The sequence below is a fragment of the Tachypleus tridentatus genome, chromosome 10, assembly GCF_004210375.1.
Source record: "Tachypleus tridentatus isolate NWPU-2018 chromosome 10, ASM421037v1, whole genome shotgun sequence".
NCBI classification, from domain to species: Eukaryota; Metazoa; Arthropoda; class Merostomata; order Xiphosura; family Limulidae; genus Tachypleus; species Tachypleus tridentatus.
This window is the reverse complement of record NC_134834.1, coordinates 47,861,728-47,887,743: the sequence shown is the minus strand read 5'-3', so window position 1 is coordinate 47,887,743 and position 26,016 is coordinate 47,861,728. Positions and strand designations below refer to the sequence as shown.

General features: G+C 32.5%; 1 protein-coding gene across 3 annotated transcripts in view; it reads left to right on the top strand.

The window, feature by feature from the left end:
* LOC143229212 (XK-related protein 6-like) overlaps positions 1 to 21,335 on the top strand; it is a 49,368-nt gene extending 28,033 nt beyond the window's left edge. For all 3 annotated transcript variants that reach the window (XM_076461209.1, XM_076461207.1, XM_076461206.1), the window contains exons 3-6: positions 118 to 335; positions 985 to 1,270; positions 2,097 to 2,328; positions 16,038 to 21,335. In XM_076461209.1, coding sequence (XP_076317324.1) covers positions 118 to 335; positions 985 to 1,270; positions 2,097 to 2,328; positions 16,038 to 16,373 — 1,072 coding nt within the window. In that variant the 3' untranslated portion in view covers positions 16,374 to 21,335. The remainder of the gene's footprint in view (positions 1 to 117; positions 336 to 984; positions 1,271 to 2,096; positions 2,329 to 16,037) is intronic.
* The last annotated feature ends 4,681 nt before the right edge of the window (positions 21,336 to 26,016 follow it).

Here is a 26,016-nt window from a genome sequence, read left to right as displayed (position 1 = left end):
TTCTTGTTTAATACTCTTCTTTCAAGCAATAGACTAGAATATTTGTTGTGTGTGTATAGTATATTAGATTCTGTAGTTGTGCTTATATTAGAATTCTCTCCTTTAACCTACTCTTAGATATGTTGATACTCTATGGTATGGATTCAAGGTTCGAGCATCATCCAGAAAAGAAGCTTTGAAAGAAGTAAGAGATTATTACTGTAAAATGGTCTATGAAGATTCAGATGCAGCCATGCTACGATTGTTTGAATGCTACATGGAATCTGCTCCACAACTGGTTCTTCAGTTGTTTATTCAGGCTAAGAGTCCATACCCTCTTCAGTTGAATTGGAAGAGTAAGCTTGTATTGCTTCACTGTGTATTGTGTTAAGCCTTTATTAGCCTTTATCATCATAAATGTTTCATATATTCACAAAAATGTGTGTATGTTTTGAAAACTGGTTGCTTCATTTAGGACTCTGATACAGTCTTACAGTTTGTGGGTGATATTGTGCCAGTTGTATGGACTGTTAAAGAACTACTCAGTGAAGAAAGTTATGTTTGTGGGAGTTTCAAAAACACTATTTAATCAGATTGTAGGAAGATTTGCAGAAATAAAGCAAAATAATTAATTTAAGCCATAGAAACAGTGTATAATGTCTTTCCAGTACACAAAATGTTAAGATATGTTCTATGTTATTATGTTCAAAATTTCACTTGTCAATGAGATATATCATTTTTTGAAATTGATTTTACTTTTTCAATATTTTATTAAAACTTTGAAAAATACTGTTATTTAAAAAGTTAATGTTTGAATTAATTATTTTTAATTAGGAAGGTGTCTTCTACATAATTTGTATTAAATCAGTCTACCATGTGGATATATTTTATTTGAAGCTTATGTTAAACATTAAAATATATATTTGTGTTCTCCTCTTTCCATCAGTTTGTTTATGGATTTATTAGTTGACTTTAGCTCTAATCAAAATTTTTTTTCTTTTATAGCTATTGTTCCTTGGTTTTCCATTCTGTTTTCCCTGATTTCATTAGCAACTTCTCTTGTTTCATACCAGTCTGCACTACGTCGTTCTCTTCCTGATAAATGTGATTTATCAAGAATTGGAAAAGTAGGGATGTTCTTTTGGAGATTCTTTGTTATTGCTTCACGTGTAGTTGCTCTGTCTCTGTTTGCATCCTATAGTCCAGTGGCCTTAGCTATTTTCTGTGTTATACACTGGTTTGTTATGACTGCATGGATAATCTCAATGAAGACCAACTTTTATGATAATAAGTGAGTATATATTTTAAATGTATTTACTATTTTTTTTGTCTGAGCTGCAAGAATTCAAAATGTTGAAAATGCAATGTACTTTGCACTATACAGTTGTATTAAATACACCATTACAACTTATACTTAATATTGAGGACAGACTCCCATAACTTGAAATCTAGAATTTATGGTGCATATATAGATATTTATAGTTTTGCAGTAATATATGTACCCCCCCCCCAAAAAAAAAAAAAAATAAGCATTGCTTATTATTTCTTATTTTATTTGCTCAGTACTTTCATTGGTGTGTATTTAGTTAAACTGAATTGTTGAAAAACTGGGAGATATCAGTACAATTAGTAGTAGTGTGATTTACAAGTAATATCACATGAATAAATTCAGTCACTAACAATTTCTTATTATACTATGAGGAATATTTGGCAATGGCTTTAATATGATAAAAATGTAAGTTTGATTTGCATTTGTAAATTTTGCTTGAAATCAAATAGGGTTGTGAAAGTTGAAATCAGTCACAAGATTACCTTTTCTTAAGTTGAAAGGTGTTTTCTTATTTTTTTATAGCATAAAATTTCTAAACATTTAATCTAATATTTACAGTTTTGACTCAAATAAAACTTTGGATCATTTGCAAGTAATAGTCAATATGTCTGATATAATTTAAACAAAAAGCATAAGATTTCAAGTTTAGATATTGTAAAATGTGAATAAAAAAGATTAAAGAGAATGTAGTTGTCCATTTGCAAAACATCATGAAGAATATTCATCACTTTCTAAAAAAATTTTGTGAATACTATTCAAACATTGTACCATTTTCTGTGTGTCTTAGGTGTGAAGAGTGGATGTATGATGCTGTACTTGGAGTTCAGTTCATATTTTGCTATTTCAACCCAGTAGACAGACCTACTCGATATAGATACACAATATATTACTTTGTAGCATTTGTGGAAAACACCACCCTCATGTTTATTTGGTATGCACACTCAGATCCTGAAGTTTGGTATCGTGTAGCTGCTCTATATTTGCAATTCACCAGTTTTCCAGTTGGAATAATGTTTATGGTGAGATTGGTTGTAAGCTTAATATTCTTGTATTAGTTAAATATCATGTAAAGTTAAATATAATTTGGTTTGGAAGAGAATTTCAATTTTGTTTAAAAAAAATGTTTGTGAAAATGCCTAAACTAATATTATGCTCACTTTCAGATAAATTTGTGTACAGACAGTATCTTACCACACCTGGTATGTAATAATATAATTCTATTACTAACTAATGCTAAAACATTAAGGAAAACCTATCTTAGGCCCCTACTTAAATATTAATTTTGCTTAGTACACTAATTCAAACCATGTGTGAAGGAAACTTTCGTGGTAAATTTTGACTGATTAGTTATATTCCTTATGAAGTGTCACCAATCCACTGATTTTAGTAATTTAAAATAGAAACAATGAAATTTGAATAGAAATACTTTTATTACAGTCCATCAAACATATAGATATGAATTTTCTACAAATCACAAGTTTTCTGCTGTTTATGTTGTCATAGAAATAATAATCTTGAGTTCTGTGCACTATCTGATGAAGATATTTTTGTGATTAAATAAATTGTGTGCATAAAACTAATAGTAAGGTTTTGTGGAAATTATTTAACACTAGACTAACTCAATTACTGCAGGAAAAATTATCCACCTTACATCATCTACTGTCTCACTAAGCCTCTTCTTTCTGACACACACACACACACACACAAATATTAGTTCTCAGTATGAAATAACCAGCCAGAAGAAGGCTAGCTGCAGTTATCTAATTATATTAAGTTACTTTGTGATAAGCAGTGGTTACAACTACATTGTAAACATCATGATTAGTGATAACCATGAGTTAAATATAAATTTTTGAAAAGCACAAAATGTGCATCTGCTTAAAATGAGCAAGAATTTTAATTTGCATGTTAAGAACAAACTGTGATGTCATTTATAACAGCTGTATTAATTGTGGCTACTCCCAATGCTTGATAGATACATAATTGTTGCATTAGCTTATCGGGCTTAGAATACTAATTTTATCTGTAACAGCTATGTCCATTTTCTTCCATAATCAGATGGTTGTTAAACATTTGGGTTTTGATACAGATAATATAAGAATGGATGAGCACAGATGTCCATTGTGTTATCTGCCACTTGGTAATTGGGAATTGTAAAATGTTGCTCATATTGTTACTAAGACTAAAGGCTTTATATTAATTGGTCATTTTTTATTATTATTATTATTATTACATATCTTACAGATGCTGAAAACCTATAACAACTAATTAAAAATTACCCTATCTTTTGATAGTTAGTTCCTATTTGAATGAGATATTGATAAGCTTCTGCTAAATTCTTGTTGTTATTTTCTATATCTACGATAGTTTCTTACACTTACCCAAAAGAGACATTAAAGCTTAAATCTTTAGTTTCAAATCAGTGTAAGAACTGTAAGTTTGCATGTCCTACTACACAAATTGTTCACCATCTTATATTAAGGAATGAACATTTAACTGATGTTACACAGATATGAAAAACTTGAGAGTTGACATTTGTTTAAGATTTTGATGCATAGAAAGTTGCCAGTAAAGAATGATACAGTATCTCAATACTGTAAAACCAGTTAGTTTAAACACTTAAAGCTAACTTGGTCTATCTCGTACCTCTTAATTTCTACCTTTGCAGAGTCAAATTGCCTAATGCTTGAGGATGTACAATATAACTCCAAAGCATATTCTCGGCTTTAACATGTATTTAAACCTAAAGTTAATGTTACCTTTTGTTTTGTTTTGTTTTTTCATTGGAAAACAGCCATGCACCAAAAATGTTCCACCCTTGTGTTTATCTTTGATTTGCTTAGTTTAATGTAGGTTTATTCCAGACTTGTTATGTGTGAGCAACATTATTTCTTTGTATTCATTTCTGAAAATTTTGCCAAAGACCAAAACTGATATTCAGTTTTGAAATTCTGTGTTATACATTCTTGTGAGTTATAACATTCTACTGCTTTGTAGAAGTGTCACACAAACATTACTCTTTTATTTCAACATATGTAAGTAGGCTCTAACTGTAATCTATGTTTTATTATAAAAAGCTTTTATAAATAGTATTAGCTAAATATACTACATAATATACTTGAAACCATAGCTATTATTTGTTAATTTGATATTGTCATGGATTGTAATCTGCATGTTTTAGAACCAACATTTCCAATAAAGATATTAAATAAATGTACTTCATCATATGTTGTGAAGCTGTAACTGTTATTTATTAATTACATGCTTCTATGGCGTAAGTTCTGTTTTTGACAATATATTCGTGGGTGGTTTGTTGTAATTTAGAAAAAAATGAAAAAGTAACTTTTAAAAATCTCATTTTGAGTGTAAGATGGCACACCAAGGCTCTTAGAATCTTAATTGGGAAAGTTAATGTTACCTCAGTATTCTATCTCTGAAGATCAGTTCCCATACTTTAAAGCCTCAATATTATCATTGAAGCACTTGTTTATTTGAAACTGATTTTAAAAACTCGGAACTTATAAATAAATTAGTTATTTATATTTCAATAAAAGGTCATAAGAAAGAAATAAGTTTATAATATTTATATGGCAAATATAATTTAATTAATAAACTTTTTATTTACACATATAGAATTTAGAAAAGTTTGCAAAAATATCTCATTTTAGACAGATTTAAATTATATAACGTTTGTCTAAAGTGTTTGTATACAATCTCTTGTCACAAACAAAATTCATTGTAAACTAATCAATATGCTTGCCATGTGTGTGTGTTGCTGTACAGCTGTACTCATTGTGTGTGTGTGTGTGTGTGTACTGACACAAGTTGGATCAAATAACTAGACTTATTAAGGTGACATGTATGCAATATTTAAATTAAAACTTAAAATTTATTTTTCAAAATGTCTTTAAATGTTGTAAAAGCTAGAAAAAGAGTAATGTCATTTTTTAATGATTTATAATCACTATTAAAGTTCATTAAACAGTCTTCACTGCTCTTTTCACATGTGCCAGTTCATTTATCTTTGTAAGTTATAGCACTTTAAAGCTCAGTTTAGTCCTATCACAATGACCTGTGGTATAATATTCATGAGTTTGTATTCACATATATATTTGTTAAGTATTTACACTTTAATTGTTGATACAGTACGTGTATTCACAAAATGTTTTTCAGACTTTCAGTCAAAATTACAAGTTTTTACACAAACGAATCATATTTTTCTATGAAATATTTTTACTAAAGATTTGTTTTTAAATGTTCAATCTGTTGATTACAAGTCCAAGTGCAAAGTAATTTCATGCTATGATTAAGAAAAATATTCTTTATCCCCATAACCTTGGATATAATCTGTGTAATCTCTGAAACCTCTTAAATGCATTTCAAACATTTGATTTGAGTAAGACTTTATGTTTAATGTTATTTTTTGTGTCCTAACTATGCTGGATCTGTTAATTAACCAAACTTTTAACCATAATAAAATAATTAGGAAATAAATATAAATTGTGTTGTTTTTTTCTTTGTGCTGCAATGACTAAATATATAATACAAAAGTGCAAATGTTTGGTCTAAGTAGCTTAAGTCTCATAATGTTATATATTTAGTATTTTCTATTATATTGACCTTTTAGTCATGCCTAGCTAACATTACATAGCTTGTGATGTCACAATGTAATCCAATATAAAACACCTTTAGTTTTTACAAAGTTACCCTGTCCTGACTGTGTTTTTTAGTGGACTAGTAGTTTATAATATACAGTAACATTTAAGTTATTAAACTTTAGAGGAATCACCTAGGTATAATTTGATCTTCACAGGTTTTATCTTTCATGTTTGTGATGTTCTATCCCCTTCTCCTTACTTTTATTCTGCTCATTCTTCCTTATTACTTGAGCCAATGTCTTAGCCATTTTTGTCATTTTTTCCCTCCCCTAATATCAAAGTCTATGCAGATCAATATGTCTCACAATTAAGTGAGGGGATCAACATGCCACTTCTCCTGAAGATTTCTGGTCAGTATGCCATTTCTTGCCATAGTGTGGATTATTTGTTCTGCTTCATCGCTCTTTCCAACTTTACCCTGAAGTCTTTTCTCACCTTGAGATGGATGTTTTTCCCAGATTTATAAGTTTATAAGCAAGAAAAATGAATGTCTTCAATGGTTACTTCCACATTCTGACAGCAAACCACCAGTCTCGGCATTATTTTCAATCAGTCTATCTCGGGATGGTTTACCAATTTGGAGCCCTCCTCTTTAGACTTGTCTCAGCTCCCTATATGTTTTGTCTCATAGTCTGGATCTTTGGTTATCATATTCATGCTCTGGGAATGCAATCTCATTATTACATGGAACTGGCTCATGCTAAGCAAGAATTGGTTTCTCATACTCGTCAACTCCTTACTGTAGCATCTATGGTAGGCTGGTTGATTAAATTGAAAAGGTCATTCCTTTGACCCACTCAATATTTTGTCTAGTTGGAGGACTTGTTTGATACTCTGCCTTTTCCTTTATGTCTTCATTCCATGTAAATTTCAGTTCACCATATTCTCTCAGTCCATTTACTTACTGCTCGCAATGTTCTGTCATTTTGGGGATGTTGTTCTCCATGACTGCACTGGTTTCTTTTGGCCATACCCCTATGATATCTCTGCTGTGGGAACTTCCTGAATGATGGAACTTTGCTCAGGATTCTCTTTCCACCACCATTTCCCTTCTTTCTTCCCTGGAAGATGATCTGCAATTGTGGCTGGGCGAATCACATACATTGGCAGGCATGCCACTTCCATAGATATCTCAGTCTTCCCACAGGCTCATCTCTTCACAGTTGGGGAATGTGGGTTAACCACCAAGAAGCTTTCAGCCGTTGGTCTGCAGATCAAACCATCTTGCATTTCAGTGTTCTTGAACTTTTAATAGTACATTTGGCACTACATCACTTCCTTCTCCACCCATATTTGTCTGGTGATGATTCATTCAGAAAGCTCTATGGTGGTGGCATGTATCAACCACCAAGATGACACCTAATCCTGAGACCTATGTTTTTGAATGTTGGATTTAATATACTGGGAAAATGCACATACATTCATCTTTTTGCATCTATGGTGTCAGCTGCTTTCAGTCTATAATCAGTGATGTAGAGAAACCCACTTGTTGAGAAATTTATATGTAAAAATGGCTCGTTTGGGTTGAGAAAATATTTTACATAGAAGAGCAAACAACGTTTCGACCTTCTTCGGTCATCGTCAGGTTCACAAAAAAAGAGGTAACTGACCGGAAGCTGACCACATGTTTGAAAGGGGTTGTGTAACTGAGTGTCGGAATGTAGAGGGCGGTGTTAGATATTTGAATATATAATTTTATTTATTTTATTATATTAATATAGGTATAAAGGTGTTCCTTTATATTGGTTTATTTTGGGTTTAAGTTGTTGTATAAGTAAGGCTTCTTTAATTTTGGGTTTGTTTATGTTTGTTTCTTTATTTAGTATTTGAGCGTTTTCTATGGTTATGTTGTGTTTATTTGACTTGCAGCGTTCGAAAACGTGTGAAGGTGACTTTTTATGTTCTTTGAATCTGGCTTCCATTTTTCTACTTGTTTCTCCAATATAGAAGTCGTGGCAGTTATCACATTGTATTTTGTAAATAATGTTGGTGTGGTGTTTGTCAGTGTAGTTTTTACATAGTATAGACCTCAGTTTTGTGCCTGGTTTTTGAATAAATTTGGTATTAACTGGAATGTCATATTTTGTTACTAATTTTTGCAAAATGTTGGTTATTTGTTTGCTGATGTCAGGAATATATGGTATACAGCAGTATATGGTTTCGTGATTTTTTGATTCGTGAGATATATTTACTTTAGCTGGTTGATTTTGCTTTCTGTCTAGGTGTGTGCGTATAATGTTTTCTACGGTTTGTGGAGGAAACTTATTGATGTTGATGAAGTATTGTTTTATTTTGTCTAATTCATCGTTAATTTTATCTGGTGAGCATAGTTTTATGGCTGTGTTTATTTGGTTTCTTAGTATGTTGAGGTTTTGTTTTGTTTCATGTGCTGAGTCCCATGAAAGGTATAATTCAGTACGAGTGATTTATTGGTAGATTCCTGTTTTAAATTGTGTATCGGTTCTTGTAATTTTGAGGTTCAGAAATGATATTTGATTGCTTTCTTCCTGTTCACATGTGAAGTTAATGTTGGGATGTATAGAGTTAATGTGATTGAAAAAATTAAGTATGTGTTCTGTAGATTTGAATCCATAACCGTGTCATCTACGATCTGTACCAGTATAGTGGTGGATGTAATGCTGTGTTAATTGCTTGTGTTTCAACTTGCGTCATAAAAATATTGGCTAGAACTGGTGATACTGGGTTGCCCATGCTTAGGCCATTTGTTTGTATATAGTTTTGGTTGTTGAACATGAAGTTTGTCTTTATCGTGGTGAATTCTATGAGGGTTGCTAACTAGTTACTGGGAATTTCTATAGTTGGGTTAGGGTCTCGGATATAGAGTTCTAAGGCTATCTTGCAGGCTTCAGTGGTTGGAACTTCTGTAAAGAGGGATATAACATCGAAATTGGCCATTAAGGCTTTATGATTAAGTTGATTAAGATTAGACTTGAAATTAAAAGAGTCTTTGATGAATGAGCTGGCTGATGTTACATATTTGGAGAATGCCCATGCTATGTGTTTACCAAGATTGTAATTAAACGATTCATATGTGGACATTATTGGTCGTAATGGACAATCTGGTTTATGAGGTTTGGGGATGCCGTATATTTGTGGTGTGCGGGAGTCGGTTTTACGTAGGTAGGAATAAAGTGTTTGTGAAATTGTGTTGGCTTTTTCATTTGTAGTAGTAATTTGTTCAGTTGTGTCTCGTGGGTCTTTGTTGGATTTGTGTGTATTGGTTTAAATTTGTTCGTGTCTGATAGGATGTTCTTCATTTTTTGGATGTATTCATTCGTGTTCATTATGACTATAGCGTTACCTTTATCTGCTTTCAGAATTTTTATATTTTTGTCTTGTTTTAGGTTTTTAATGGAATTAATGTTTCTTTTTGTAAGATTGTTTTTTCGTTTTCTGTTTTGTGAAATTGTGTTGATGGTTTTGTGAGAAAATTCTTTGAAAAAATCGTTTAAGATGTTGTTTTTAAGTGTTTCTGGAAAATATAAATTTGTAATTTTACCTGGGAAGTTTGGCTGTTGGATGTCACTAAAATTATCTAAGTTGTCTTCTTTCTGTTGGTTGTTTTTGGTTGTTTCCTTGTTTTTGTTCTCTGTAGAAAGTATCACAAGTCTCCTGGCTAGGTCTTCTAAACATGTTTTGATTTCTATGGTTAGAATGTACCTAGGTCCTATTGCGAAGTTGAGTCCTTTGTTAAGTAGATGTATCTCGTCTGTGTTTTATTGTCGGTCGGATCTGTTAATTATGAGGTTAGTCAACCGTTTGTCGTTTTGGTGTCTTTTCTGTTGTTTGCACCTTAGTTTTTATAGTTTTTTGTTGTGGCAAATCTTTTTGTCTCTGTCGTTTTTAGTATTGATTTGGTTTATGTTTCGTTGTATAAGTCCATAAATCTCTGGTTTAATGCAGCATGCCAGTTGATGGTCTAGGTTCATTTTTTGTTTTTGTAAGTCATGTAGTTCTTTGTATTTTGTGTTCAACATGACTTTAAGTAGTTTTTTCTGTAAATTTTGGATAATGTTTGTGTATGTATTAAAATTTTTTGAAAGTTTTACCTTTACAAAATTAGGGGTTAGTTGTTCCTTTCTACATTGTCGAAACGTTGTTTGCTCTTCTATGTAAAATATTTTCTCAACCCAAACGAGCCATTTTTACATATAAATTGCTTTCAGTCTAGTTGTAGATCACCTTTTATGCCAAGACAGGTTCTATCCAATGGAGTGGTCATTAGAACTTCTTGTTTTCAGGTACTTTTGCCATTGACAGGTTCTCCCCAATTAAATGCTTTTATCGTGGTCCTCAGTACCAATTTGCCTCTTATTTGGTCACCTGTACTGCATCCACAGGCTTTGGAAGTAAATGTCTTTAGCCAGAATTGGTCACACAAATACTTTTATGTGTACCCATCCATCTGATTGGTTCTTATTGTGATCGCTATTGTTGAGTCCTTCTACTTGCACCCTATTAGCCAAAGCAACCTTTGTTTCCCAAATTACAATATCTGCTCCTATCATAATCTGTCCCTCTTCCCCTTTCTCCCTTCTTTCTTCATCAGCTTGGATCCCACATTTCAATCTCCTCGTCCTGCATCTTCACAATCTGGTTTCATATGTCAAGCTACTTCCTTGTTAGAAATGTCCTGCCCTTGAGGATTGGGACATTAATGTGGTCTTTCATGTTCTAACTTATCTCAATTTAAACCAGTTCCTTGTACTTCTTGTTTCTACTCTACCTTAAAAAGTATTTTTTTGTTCTTTTGACCTGTGGATATGGAAGGTCTGATTTGTTTGCCATTGATGTTTCCCGTACCCTTTATCACTCTACCTATCTTCTCTGGTATTTCCAGTCATTCCTTCATCCTGATACCTTTGTAGTTCTGGAGAATTATTCATCTTTCTCTCCTGTTTCCTTTCCTTCTATATCCCATCTTTACCCTAGACCTGGTCCAGATATGTGCCCTTTCAGAGCACATGCTAATTTTCATGGTGTACACAACTGACTTTTTATTCCATGGCAATCCTCCTTACTTCACAATTTCTTACCTTCTACCCATACAAATTGTGTCTGCCTTTTGATTCATTTGGCCTACTCTTCTCTGCCTTCTTCTTCCCACACCTGGTTTTCTCTCATTAGCTCTGACGCCTCACCTTTTCCCTTGCCTCTTGTATTTTTCACCTGATGGAGGAGATTCTACGATCTAGCATATGGGTTTCCAAGTATGTTCCTTTGCCACCTGGGACCATTCTCTAGACTTTGGTGTGACATTTAACTGGTAAGTTTTCCATTCCTTTTCAGGGGCTCTTCTTTCCCTTTTAATCACATGGATCTCTCTCCATGGCAAGTGGTGCCTGACTAGATTTTCTTTAAATCTGCACTGTCAGCCATGTTAACTCAAGCTCTTTCATTCATGGTTTTGCACACTCAACATAAAGACAGGGTGTTTCACAAGATTGCTTGATAGATAATTACCTTGCGATAATTTGCTTCATAAGCTCAGAGTGGTGCAGATTCCTGCCTCTGATCTTCGGATCTATACCTCTCATTGTTGGGGTTTTTCCTTCAGATGTTTTCAGGAGTAATTCTTTTACTTTTTTGCTCTGGTGCCTCTGCCTTCTCAATGTGGAATTGTAGCTGATCTTGAGAGAGGAGGTAGGTATCATACCAGAAATTATACTATTCTGGTGCTGTTACCTGCCAAGTTTTGAAGTGAAGGTTCAGTAGAGGAAATCACATGTTACTATTGGTTAAGAGATGATGCATGATGGTTTGCATAACAGTCATGTTGGAATATATAGTCCATAAACAACTTTCACACATTGGGTATTCAAGATTCACACAATTATAAAAATAACTATGGTATGTATAACACCCATTTCTTTAAAACAGAACACAATTTTAAATAAAATTACTCTCCTAGGACTGTAAGTGAGGATTTTATTATATCATTATTGATGTAATGTTTGAACATAATACTACAAAACTGGAGTTCTTAAAAAGTTTTTAAATAAGTGGTAGCACTTTTAATATATAAAAATGTTAGTTTCTTTCAGTAAAATGTATGAACATACTTACGTTGAATCATTTTATGCAAAGAGTTGAACATGACAAAAGAGCACAATCCAATTTTTCCTTGCAGTACTTACCATAAAATGTTTTTTTTTAGAAAATATTTACTTTTTTAACAATGAGATATGAATGTCATAATCCTCCTATACTGAAAATGCATTTCTGATAGGTACTTACTCCCTATCAGAAGATTAGCTATTACCATTCAGTGATTATACACAAACTTTTTCTTTATGCATGTGGTACTGTTCAATAGATGGCTCTACATTCCATGAGACTTAGTCATCACTTCTGGCATTGAAATCTTGTTGTATTTAAGTACAAGAGCTGGCACTGTTATATTTGTTATTTCAGTCATTTACATAGATATATAGATGGCCACACCATTGCTCTTTTATAATAAGACATTCCTCCCATTAACCTCAAGTTTAATGACTAATTTTATTACAAGCCTTCTTATTTATTACAAGGATTTTATATTATTCATTGAATGTCTTGGTATTGACAAGTCATATCATGTAAACTTAATGTTTTGCTAAAGGTAATGACACTGTTTGTTAGAACTTCCATTTTTATCTTTCTTGAGAATTTGATGTGTATTTTTGTCAGATAAGTTATCAGTATGAGTAAAGGGGCTGTTTAGGATTTAACTCCAGCACTTTATGCTTGCTCCAGTTAACTTTATTTTTAAATTAATATTTAATTAATAACTAGTATTACTTATTAAAAATTCTTGCATGGAATTTCTGATTAGGTATAGTTAGTCTAATAAGGAAAGAAATTTTTACTATACTGAAATTCCTCAAATTTTTATTACTTATAAGAAGGTAACTCAGGGTGGAAAACACAAAACATAGCCATAAACAGGCATTTTTTTGTGAAGGTGAATATAAATATAGATCTCAAAGGTCATATCAAGAATAAAAAGTATTTTAAAAAATGTGAAAATGGAAATGAACATACACCTCCATCAATTGATACATCAGTGTTATTATTCAGTATTAACACTTGCAAACAATAGTCTAAAAATTAATTCAAATGATAGAAATCAAAAGTGAGCAACACTTAAGTGAGACAGATCATGTGTGACAGAAGGGGTGGTCTTTAGGTGTTAACAAGTGAAAAATAAATGGTATTTAACATCAAACCTGTTTTATTTGAATGGGCTAAATCACTATCAAAAATAGTAAAGCCATAGAAGTCTTGTTAATTGTCCATTCTGTTACATCATATTAAATTATATAAGGGCTAGCTTAAGTTTTCAAGGTTCTACTGTTAAGCAGCTACCAGTTTCATTAAATGTTCAATTGGTAAAAAAAATGTTTTTACTGTTTTGTTTAAATTGTGCTTAAAGGAAGTTGTGGTTGATCATTTGGTTTTTGCGTAGGTTGTTAATAGTTGAATTACTAATGTGATACATAAGGACACTTTTCATTCATAAGATTTCTAAAATCCTTATTTGTAAACTATCTAACTGTTTGGTTGGAACCCCATTTATTGACAATGTAAAGAATTGTGATTAGTTGTTGATTCACAGTTTGCCACAATGTTTTGTCCTTTATTGATAAATATTTGTTATGAAGATGGATGTTTATTTTTAGTAAATGCACAATAAACATTTAGATATTATACAGGTGAGACATGACTCCAAAGTGAGAGTACAAATAACTTGTAATAAACTTTAGGTGAAAATAGAAATCACTGACAAAAGATAGAAAAAGTAGAAAAACAAGAATGATTCAAAAATTCAATATGGAGAAAAAAATCTCATTTACATTTAATCTTCTGTGCTGTGATGAATTAAATAACTATGTTGGGTGCCTTTCAAAGTGCAGAAACTATGATGTTTCAGCTTTGTGTTCAGCACGTGAAAAATACTTCATGGAGGTTCTTGACTAATTTTATGAAGACATTATAGGGTTCAGTTTTAAACTTGAATTAAGATAAGTTCTTCAGTATTGATGATGTGTTATTTTATTTTGTGCTGACATTAACAAATGAAATGGTAATGTTAGTAGAGATAACTCCATTATTAAGGAATACAGGTTAAGAACTACACAAATTTTAGATTTTTTTGTCATTTGCAACTATCTTTGACTTAAATACTCATGCCCCTTGAAGCAGAGTTTCTGTGGAAGACATATTTCAATGACTGGATCATAAATTTAATGATTTTTAAGTAAAATAATACCATAATATGCCCTCCTCCTACAGCCTGCAACTGTCAATTGAAATTGAAGTTAGCATATGTAATTCTCCTGTGACTTCATTCTGTGGTTGTACCTGTTCAGTAGAGCTCACTGTGTGTGTATGTATGTGAATAACGTTTTATTATTGTACTTTTCAGCAGTTATTGGTTTCTTTAACAAATCTGGAATGTGTTTTGTATACATGCAATAGGAAAGAATGACATTCATGAAAAATGCACACTATCTAATCATTATAATTCTCATTTGAGGATAATCTTTTTGGAAGCTACAGTAGGAAAATTAATAATTTTATCAGTTGTATACAATGAACAATTATATTTTCCACAGTTATAATTAACTTATACATGAAAATTATGTAACAGGATTATCATATGAAGTTTTGTTAAAGATTTTGATATAATGATATGTGTCTATAAGTGAAATGTTACAGTAATAACTGTATATAGACTGATGTAAGCTGCAAAATGTCGAGACGTTCCAGAGTTAAAATTAAATTGTCAAAAATGTTATGGACATTCAGCACATATTCCAAAATAAAAACTCATTTCATATTGGTCTGACAATTATAACATGCTAAATGCTAATATATGACATTTCAGTGATTTCATAGTATAGAGGTCAAAGTCTAATGCTTATCTGTGTTTTATGAAACAATAAGCTAATTTCTTGTTACTACATCTTCAATAGATATATAAGTATCTATGTATTTAAATGATAATATATGAAAATGAAAGATGCCTATATCAGAACAAAACAAACATTATGTGTCCCTGAAGAAGAAAAGTCCACCTTTCAAAAGCACTCAGGTTATAAGGTTTTTATTTCATTTCTGTTAAGACTTCTTGAACGTACATTTTTCTAACATTATACATATGATTATATATTTGCATGTTATTTCACATATTCATTGTTTGTATTCAATGTTCACAATGTTTTCAAAGCTATTCTGGAAATTACTTACCATTGTTATTATGTAATTGTATATAATAATAATAAAATCAAGTTTCTTATCATTTTCTGTGAATTAGTCAATGTTCTCGAAGTTCCTAAACAGTGTAAAGTATGTAGAGGGGCAAATATATCTAGACATTTTCATTGGATGCCATTTAAATATTGCTGGAACCACTTTACTTGTTATTTACTTGTAGATGTTTTTGAGATAGTCCTATTTTTATATAAGAAGGCAACATAACCAGTGGTGTATCTGGTCATCTCTTCTAATGTCCATTGGAGTAATTAATATTGAAGGTGTGTGTGCTGAATATACTAAAAATAATGGTTTTGCTAGCAGCTAAGATAGGAGCTGTAGTTGATGAGATTTTCCAGGCCTAAAATATTTATTTATATCATGAAAAAATCCTCTAGTTTCAATCAGTAATAGACAAAAATGTTTAATTTAATCTTCTTATGTTACAGTTATGTGTTGAAAATGATTTGGCAGCATAGAGGGCAGTCAATCATATAATAGCAGTTAAAAGAGACTTTATAATCCATATATCAATATTTTTGAAGCACTTTAGATTGTAACAGCTCTTTTGATTCATTGGGGCCAGATTTAAAATGTATTATGAAACTTTAGTTAACTTTCTTTTAAAGTTCTATAGCCTAATTTGAAGATCAGTACACATAAGTACAGGGTGGGCAGCTGATTAAAATAATTTGTATTAAGCATTTTGCTTGGCTAAACTAAAATCAGTCTTGTTCAGTTTATAACTTGCATTATAAAATCCTTTAATGTATGTACCATTTTACATTTACATATATTTCTTCATGTTGCAGTTGATATACTACCTCAAGTGTCATCCCACTGGAAGAATAGAAGTCTGGAGATCAAAGGAAAAAAGGTGTCCACTTCAACCAAATCCATTACAAAGTCCACATTCTCTGGAAGAGCAGGAAAACCTTAATCCTTCTAATCAAAATCAAGAAGTTTTAGAAGACTATGAGAAAAAAAATAACACTGAAGAACAGTTTGTTCCACAAAAGGAAAACTTGAATGTGCCTTTGAAAGGAAATGATGTTGTCATCCAGGAACTGCCTTCTCAAAATAATCTACCACAGACTGAGATAAGACCTATTTTAGAACAAGGCACTCACAAAACAACTCAAGTCTGATGTAAACATAAAAACTAAATTCACATTTTACCTTAATTTAGTAATGGTTTAGTTCTAAAGTTTTCAGAAAGCAAGTTGTGGGTTTCAACTTATATTTGTCAGTACTTTCAGTATATGTTTAATCATGGACTAAATTTAATTCTAACAAAATTATTTTTATATTCTTTTTAAATTTCATAAAAAACAAAATTAACTAATTGCTACAAGAAAGAAGTAGTAGTTGGAAGAAATTTTTATCATAGCATGATGTAATAATAATAACAAGAATGTAAATTATTTTCAGAAATGGGACATGCATTATTATTTATACATGTAAAAGATTTTTAGTAACCCTGTTTAACATGTTCATCATGCATTTATTTCTGTGGCTAGTAATAGTAGTAGTTGTACTATATCTTACATGATAACAAATATTTTTAATATACTTATAATGCCTGAATTTTGGTTTTTAAGCCATAAGTAGGCTTTGTATCAGTAACTTAGGAATAAGTGACTTTAGAGGTTAAACAAATCTTTATTTTCCTCATGTTAAACAGTATTAAACTTTTTTTTCAAACATATATATTTTGTGTGTGTGTGCCAGAAGTATGCTTTTAGTTCCTGTTTTTATTGCAAACAAAATCCTCTGCTCTGATGAAAGCAAACCAAATTACTTTTTGTACATTTAAATAATAATTAGCATTGTGAACATTATTATACTAGCCAGTTATTTCAGGTGCTGTTAGCATTTTTATATAGTTACTAGATTTTCTTCATACTTTGACACAGGCATGTTTATATGTTGTGTACTAAATGTATTGTAACTAGATGCTTTCTGTTAATTCATTTTAGTTTTTTTTTTTAATATTGCTTTGATAATATGTTCTATACGAGGTCTGTTCAAAAAATACGCGGACTGTTTGAATTGCACAGCTCCAGTTGGTTCCAGGGGAATCCGCTTGGTGTCGCTAGGTTTGCACAGATCAGCTAATTACGACGCCATTTCTCGATTGCAGATATCTTCATTTGTGTATTAACTACGCAGTTTTAAGTGAAGTGCAATTTTTTTGTTTGGCGGATTTCAGAATGAATGAACTGAAGGAGCAACGACTTGCTGTGAAATTTTGTGTTAAACTTGGAAAATCTGCGACTGAAACTTTTGCTATGCTTAACACGGCTTACGGTGATGTTGCTATGAAGCGTACGGCATGTTCCAAGTGGTATGAACGTTTTAAGGATGGTCGACAGTCCATTGAAGATGATGAGCATCCTGGACATCCTTCCCGGTCAACTGATGACCCACACGTCGACAAAATCAACACCCTGGTGCGGGAAAATCGACGTCTGACTGTCAGGGAGCTTGCTGAAGAGTGTGGGATATCAGTTGGATTTTGTTACAAGATTTTGACCGAAAAATTGAAGATGCACCGCGTTGCTGCGAAATTTGTGCCTCAGAACTCGTGAGTTTTTGGCCAAACACTCGATCACTGTTCTTCCCCACCCCCCCTACTCACCTGACCTTGCTCCTTGCGATTTTTTCTTGTTCTCCAAACTCAAAAGACCCTTGAAAGGAAGAAGATTTGAGACGATTCCGAGATTAAGGCAAATGCGACGAAGGAGCTGGAGGACATTACAAAAGAAGAGTACCAGGATTGTTTCAACAAGTGGAAACACCGTTGGGATAAGTGTGTGCATTGGGGAGGAGAGTACTTTGAAGGGGTCCGAGACCTGTAACTTCTAAATAAAGTACATTTTGTTTTATGACGTCAGTCCGCATATTTTTTGAACAGCCCTCGTATGTGTTACTTGTGTGTTGTTCACCCTGTTCTATTGTTATTATTTTGTGAATGAATCAATTAAAAGTTTGTGACTATATTGTAAATGTTAATGTGTTAAATCTGTGCTTTTCGGGGTTGATAATAAACATTGTTATAGTGCATTTCTTTTTAATATATAATGTGTACAAGTCTCAGTTTAGAAGTACTTTTAGGTTTAAATGCCAATTTAACCCAAATAAGAACTGTGATTGATAAATCCTTTTCAGCTTGGGTATAAATAAGATTCTGAAACTAATTATCTTTTTTAAAATTATTATTATAATGAAATTAAGTGATGTTATGATAAGTTTTGTCACAAACAAGGAACTTTAGCACTCTGGATAATCTTGATTGCATGTCAGATCTGTAACTGAAGCCTCTATGGTATAATTTTTACTTAATACATAAAACAAACAGTAAATTGTTAGAAACTGCTTGGTTATTGCAATGGTATATATATATATATATATGTGTGTGTGTGTGTAAGAGCTGACCATATAGTCAATATAACTGAATGCTTATGAGTATTAACAACATTGTTTAGTGTCACTTAGAATAATCAGATAATCAAAATTGTCATTCAGTTAATTAATTTTGGAAAAATAATTTAAATTATCAAAATTGGTGTTTTTGATTAACTATTTTTATTTATTCCAACTACCCAAATCTCATGGTAGAGTAATTGAATATCATCATTTAATGAGTTTCTGGACAGTGTCTGTTGTCAACCATTTCAGTGTAGTTAATCCTGCACAATAAAAGTCACTGATCTATCTTTTGATATTAAAAATACAGTTGATAAAGTGAAGTTATATACCTTTGCTGACTACCATTTTGTTTTTCTGAAGTTTTTTACAAACATACACCATTTCAAAAGATCCTGGATTGACATGGAAGTTAGCACCTTGAGCATTTACTTTGAAACACAACCCATAAGAACAACTTGAAATAGAATTATTTTTTAAATGAAAGAATTAAAATGGCAAAAATTTTCAGTGATATTCATTAATTAGATATTTTAGTTCTAAAATCTACTGACAAGAAGTTTGGTCATAATAATGTACATGAAAGTAGTAAAGGAGGAAAATTCTTGTGTATTGTTTGATTCTGAAGCTGGAATTGATAACATAGCTAGTTTTTCATGTAGCCAAGGATGGTTCAATGTTTAGCATGCCATACCGTAGAGCTGTGGTTCTGTAATTTGAATCCCATTACTGCCAAAATACAATCTTTCATCATTGCGGCTGTTCATGCATAAATGATAAATCCCATTATTTAGTGTGTCAAAAGTTAGCATTGACTACCTGTTTTCTCTCTAGTCAGTCACATCAAAGTTAAGGATGGTTCATAGAGATAGCCACAATGTAACTTTGCACAAAGAATCCAACAAAAATATTAAAAAAAAAAAAATCGTTTGTTAAGATGGTACAAGTTAAAATGGTTTACTTGCTGTTCTGCTTTTATGTGCTCTCTATATTATTATTTTTGTATCTTATATCTGCTTCGTAGCATGTATTTAACATATATAACCTTTTGTGTTTATTTTAATCAATAAGAAATTCACAATTTAGCTGGGAGTTTTTATCTAATTCATAGATCATTAAAAAAGAAAATTCCAATGTGAGGCACATACTTAGTAAATTATTATTCTCTTATCTCCATTATTAAAAATATTAAAAGAACTCATGATGCACTTTCAATGAAACAAAAAATTACAATTAATTTCGTAAAATACACACTATAGCCTTAGGCCTGTCATACATTGAAAGTATCACATTTAAGTTGACCAACTTCTGAAAAAAGCATTTCTACAAATGCAGAAGTACTTTGTCTTCCAAACCATTATAAAGACATTGCTAAATGTATACAAGTATACCTGTCCTTGTATGAAAAGGTTAGTGGTAATGCATTGTTTTTCTTACATAACAGGTCATGAGTTATAAGACATAAGTGTTCAAATATTAGTTTTTTGCGCTTGCATCTTCTAATGAAAGAACCTTTTGATATCAAAACAATATGCATAGTTCTGTATCGTCACTTCAGGTATTACCTCAAGGTGTAAGAAAGAACAAATATTGCTACAAGTTTTCAATATCTTGATAGTTAGTACTTCTGAAAGATGTTTTTTGGTTAATAAGTTTTATTTTAATTAATTATGTATTGCACTCTTAAATGTTTAAAGTTTGCATTGAAATTTATTTTTCACTATACCTAATTTAAAGCTGTTACAGACTAAGTTTGAACAAATACGGTGTTGAAAGGGTTAACTGTGACATTAATTTTTAACTATTTTTATAAGATTGCCTTTTGGGCATGTGAAATACTTTGCTATTTAAAAATAACATTTTCTAATAACTTTGGTGTAGAATGCTTAAGCTGACAGAGCCAGAGAGTGTGTCCTTTTGTGTATGTGATATTAAAGAAACTAATACTTTAATAATAGAGCTAACAATGTTGTTATTGGATTTATATTCTATTTTTCTTTTATTAGCTTAATATCGCTTTCCATAACGAGTACCATATAAAACAAAGTATTAGTTACAGTGAGTTCCAGCATTTAGTAAAAGGACCAAATGGCATGCTGCAATAACATACAGTAGGTTAAGAATTAGTTGAAATGCTGTGATACGCTTGTCTTATAATATCTGTTATAAAGTAAAACTATATCATACTGACAGTTTTGAGGAAATAAAATTTCCTGAAGAATTGTGTTGTGTTACTAAATCTTTATGTATGAATGCATTACATAATAATGAAAATAATTATATCTTTATGATTACATGAAGATTTTTTATAATAAGATGTCTTGTTTCACTGAAGGTGTTCTAAAAGTGATGTTAGAACAACTTTAAAATGTGTTCAAAATTTCAAATTTAAGGAGTTAATAGACTTCACTCAGTTTACAAGATTGTGTGCATATAAGGTAAAGGAAACAATTTATTTGTTATTCAGTCACGCCTTATGAATGAACGATGAGTTTCCAAAAGTCAACGTATGTGTAGGCCTTAAAGTATTTCTCAGGAAACATTATCAGTGTTTTCAGTATAAATAATATTATTATTAATGTTTTTATGGTGTTTCAGTACAAATATTAGGTATGTTTATTTTAAAAAGTTAACTTTTTTACCTGTAAATGTCTGATTAAATAGCTTTTGTGAAAAATGTTTTTCCTGGTTTTGTAGTTCATATGTTTATTACCATGATTTTTAAAAAACCTGTATTTGTTTTATAGATTTTCCAGAATTTTGAGAAATTCTAAATAAAGCGTCTACATCGGTTAAATTCTCAAACCCACGGTAAGCAAATGCTTCTATATGTGACGTTACAATACACAGAACGCGTTAATCCGAATTTGTGGGTGCGTATATCGAGAAATTGTGTTATTCCGTCGATCGTGTCATCCAAAAACACAGCGAATTCGCGTAAATCGAGAACTAATTAATATACACGAAAATGTATTTGAAGTGATGTTTTAGACAAAATAAATGTATTATTAAACCCACCATGGCCAAATGGGTTGAGGCGTTCGACTCGTAATCTGATGGTCGCGGGTTCGAATCCCCGTCGCACCAAACATGCTCGCCCTTTAAACCGTGAGGGCATTATAATTTGACAGTCCCACTATTTGTTGGTAAAAGAGTTGACGGTGGGTAGTGATAACTAGCTGCCTTTCCTCTAGTCTTACACTGCGAAATTAGGAACGGCTAGCGCAGATAGCCCTCGAGTAGCTTTGAGCAAAATTAAAACCAAAAACATATTATTTATAAAAGCTGGTAACATTTTATATGCGCTTAATGGCGGTTGTGTTTTAGTATAGGCATATATGGCCAAAAGTATGTGGACACTCGACCATCACACCCATATGTGCTAGTTGAACATCTCATTCCAAAACCATGGACATTAATATGAAGTTGGACCCCCTTTGCTGCTATAAGGCTTTTCACTAGATTTTGGAACTTGGCTGCATGAATTCGCTCCTATTCAGCCACAAGAGCATTAGTGGGATCTGGCAAAAAGGCCTGGCTCGCAGTTGATGTTCCAATTCATCTCAAAAGTGTTCGATGGAGTTGAGGTTCAGAGCTCCGTGCAGACCAGTCTAAGTTCTTTCACACCAACCTCGGCAAACCATGACTTTATGGACCTCGCTTTGTGTACGAGGGCATTATCATGCTGAATCAAAAGAGGGCTTTCCCAAATTGTTGCCACAAAGTTGGAATCACACAATTCTATTCATTGTATGCTGTAACTTTAATATTTCCCTTCACTGGAACTAAAGAGCTTATTCCAAACAATGAAAAAAACAGCCCCAGACCATTATTCCTCCTCCATAAAATTTACAGCTGGCACTATGCATTCAGGCAGGCAGCATTCTCCTGGCATCCGCCAAACCCATATTCTTTCGTAAGATTGCCATATAGTAAAACGTGATTCATCACTCCAGTGAACGCGTTTCCACTGCTTCAGAGTCCAATATGGCGGTATACTGTTCACCACTCCAGCCAATGCTTGACATTGTGCATGTGATCTTAGACTTGTGTGCGGCTGCTCAGCCATGGAAACCCATTTTATGAAACTCCCGACGAACAGTTCTTGTACTGACGTTACTTCCAGAAACAGTTTGAAACTCGATAGTGAGTGTTGCAGCTGTGGACAGACGATTTTTACGCGCTTCAGCACTCAACAGTCCCATTCTGTGAGCTTGTGTGGCCAACTGCTTCGTCGCTGAGCTGTTGTTCCTCCTAGATGTTTCCACTTTACAATAACAGCACATACAGTTGACTTGAGCAGCTCCAGCAGGACAGAAATTTGACAAACTGACTTGTTCGAAAGGTGGCATCCTATGACTGTGCCACGTTGAAAGTCACTGGGCTCTTCAGTACGACCTATTCAACTGCCAGTGTTTGTCTGTGGAGATTGCACGGCTGTACGCTTGATTTAATGCAATGGGTGTGGCTAAAATAGTCGAACCCACTAATTAGAAGGGATATCCACATACTTTGGACCATGTAGTGTACATACTGCTGACCAAAATCTTAAGGCCAATGAAAATTAAGAAAAAAATATGCATTTTGCGTTGTTAGTCTCAACCACTTATTTGAGTGGAGCTTCGAAAGATGAAAATAAGAAAAGGGAAAATAAAAAAACTTTTGGTAAAATAGTAGCCCAGTTCCAGTTTTAATTCCAGTTTGAATTAAAAGGATATAACTTTGCAACTTTAAAACGTGTGAAGCTTTTAGCTAAATGCTCAGATGTGTTCTTCTAATAATCGTTGACATGCGTGTCAAGAATTATTTTACGTGAAGAATTGTACAACTGAATAGCATATGATTTCAGAATTTAAGACAACTTTCTACAGGTATTTGAAGATTATAGTGAATAATTTGAAATAATTAGTTTCAATATTAGGTTGTAGTTGTTATTTTAGTGCAAAGCTACAAGAAGGGGGCTTGGCATGGCCAGGTGGTTTGGGCACTTGACCCGTAATCTGAGGGTCGGTGGTTCGCATCCTCGTCACACCACACATGCTTGTCCTTTCAGCCTTGAGGCGTTATAATGTGACGGTCAATCACACTATTCGTTGGTAAGAGTAGCCTAAGATTTGGTGGTGACAAGCTGTCTTCCCTCTAGTCTTAGACTGCTAAATTAGGGATAGCAAGCACAGATAGCCCTCGAGTAACTTCGCGCAAAAATTTAACAACAATCAAACAATACACATAGGGAATCGGTACTATGTCCATCGCACGGTAATTAACCTTGTAATTTTAGCATTATACGTCTGAAAACATACCACCCACTTACTGAGGATTTCAACACTATTCATATCAAATTCAGATCTTCAATAGATGTATTTGCAATTAATGTCATAAAGCATTTAAATCAACCCATCATAGTTTGTTTTTTTTAATACATGTTGCAGAAATGTGTGTGTGTTTTCTTTTAGCAAAGGCACAAAGGCTATCTGCTCAGCCCACGGAGGGGAATCGAACCCCTGATTTTAGCGTTGTAAATCCGGAGACATACCGCTGTACTAGCGGGGGGGCGTTGCAGAAATACATACTACTAGATATTTTTATTACATTTGTTAACCCTTTGTGCACAAGTGCAGTAATATGAAGTAACAAATCTATTATTTTGACTTTTATTCTACAAGTAATAGTATTCCATTACCTTTAAATTAGTATATTTGTTTCAAATTTTGACATTTATTTGCATATCGATGAAAAGGCTTATGACAACAAATTGATATTATTTGCTTTTGAATAAAATATTTGGAATTATTGATTAAGTTTTAAGACATGCATGAGGAAATATAAACTTTCGGAACACTGATATTCTTTGATTTTTTTTTCTCATAGGGACAAATATTTAACAAGCGGTAAAGTGTAGTATACCCACAAGTTCACAACATATATATTTACAACATGAATGAAGCTTAGAACAAACTCATTAAGTAGTATTCAGTTTCGCCTTCTTAAAAAATTCGAATAATTTGATTTAGTTTTCTGAAAACGTTTATGCTTTAAAATTTTCAAAATTTAGTTTTGAAAAATATTAAAATTTCTCCTTTCATTTTAGGATTTAAATTTGTTAATATTAGTTACCAAGTTTAGTTTTAAATATCGGAGCAGTTTCAACCTTATAAAGTTTACTAATGTATTTATTTTGATAGTTTACTTTGCTGAGTACAAAGCACATAACACACCCCAGAAAGTAGTAAATATTTATCAATGATTTAAAACATAAAACTTCCTGGTGGCTAAAATGCTCATCTCTAAGAGCTGCGGATTCGAATCACCGTTACATACTCTGTTCTTTCAACAAACATAGAAAGCAGAATGTTTATATTGTATCATGCAAGACCTGTGAAAAACTACGTCTTGTATGTTATTACATTGTTAAAAAGCATTTAATTAGAAATTGTAAAATGATAGATCTTTATCAGTTTAGTTTAATTGTTAGTACTCATCTGTTGTGTAAAATATCTGGATTCGATTCCGAGACCAGAAAGTGCAAGAAAAGGTGAAAAAGTTACACGAATAATCATTTTGTTTAAAAAAAATCTGTGTTTCCAATACTTTTGGCAGTATAACATTGACATACGAGGTTTTATTCCTACAGTGGAAATAACTAGCAAGAAAAGTGGTTTTATAGTGTTTGTTTTGGAATTTCGCACAAAGCTACTCGAGGGCTATCTGTGCTAGCCGTCCCTAATTTAGCAGTGTAAGACTAGAGGGAAGGCAGCTAGTCGTCACCACCCACCGCCAACTCTTGGGCTACTCTTTTACCAACGAATAGTAGGATTGACCGTCACATTATAACGCCCCCACGGCTGGGAGGGCGAGCATGTTTGGTGCGATGGGGATGCGAACCCGCGACCCTAAGATTACGAAGCGCACGCCTTAACGCGCTAGGCCATGCCAGGCCGTGGTTTTATAGTGAGAGCTTTTCTTTCTCTTCAACCACCGCGTACGTAAGTTTTCTCTTTTTTCTTTACAACACTATAAACTCTCTTCATTTCAGTTTTACTGTATTTGATTTCACAGAAATTACAAACCATGTTTTTTAATACAATTATCGGTATTAGTAAACTTTATATGTCTCTTTCTGGATACACGAACGCTTTCCATATATAATATTTCCAGGCAAATCCATAGGTCTTAGTTATCTACTAATTTTTGTTATTTGTATTATTTAACTGGACTACAATAAATGTTGGATATTCACTGAAAGCTACAAAAAGACAATTTGTGCGTGTTACCTCTAATTTTGGATTGATAAACTAAAAAGAATGCAGCTAATCAACGTCTATTGTAATCAAATACTGTGATTTTGACCATTTCTTTTAC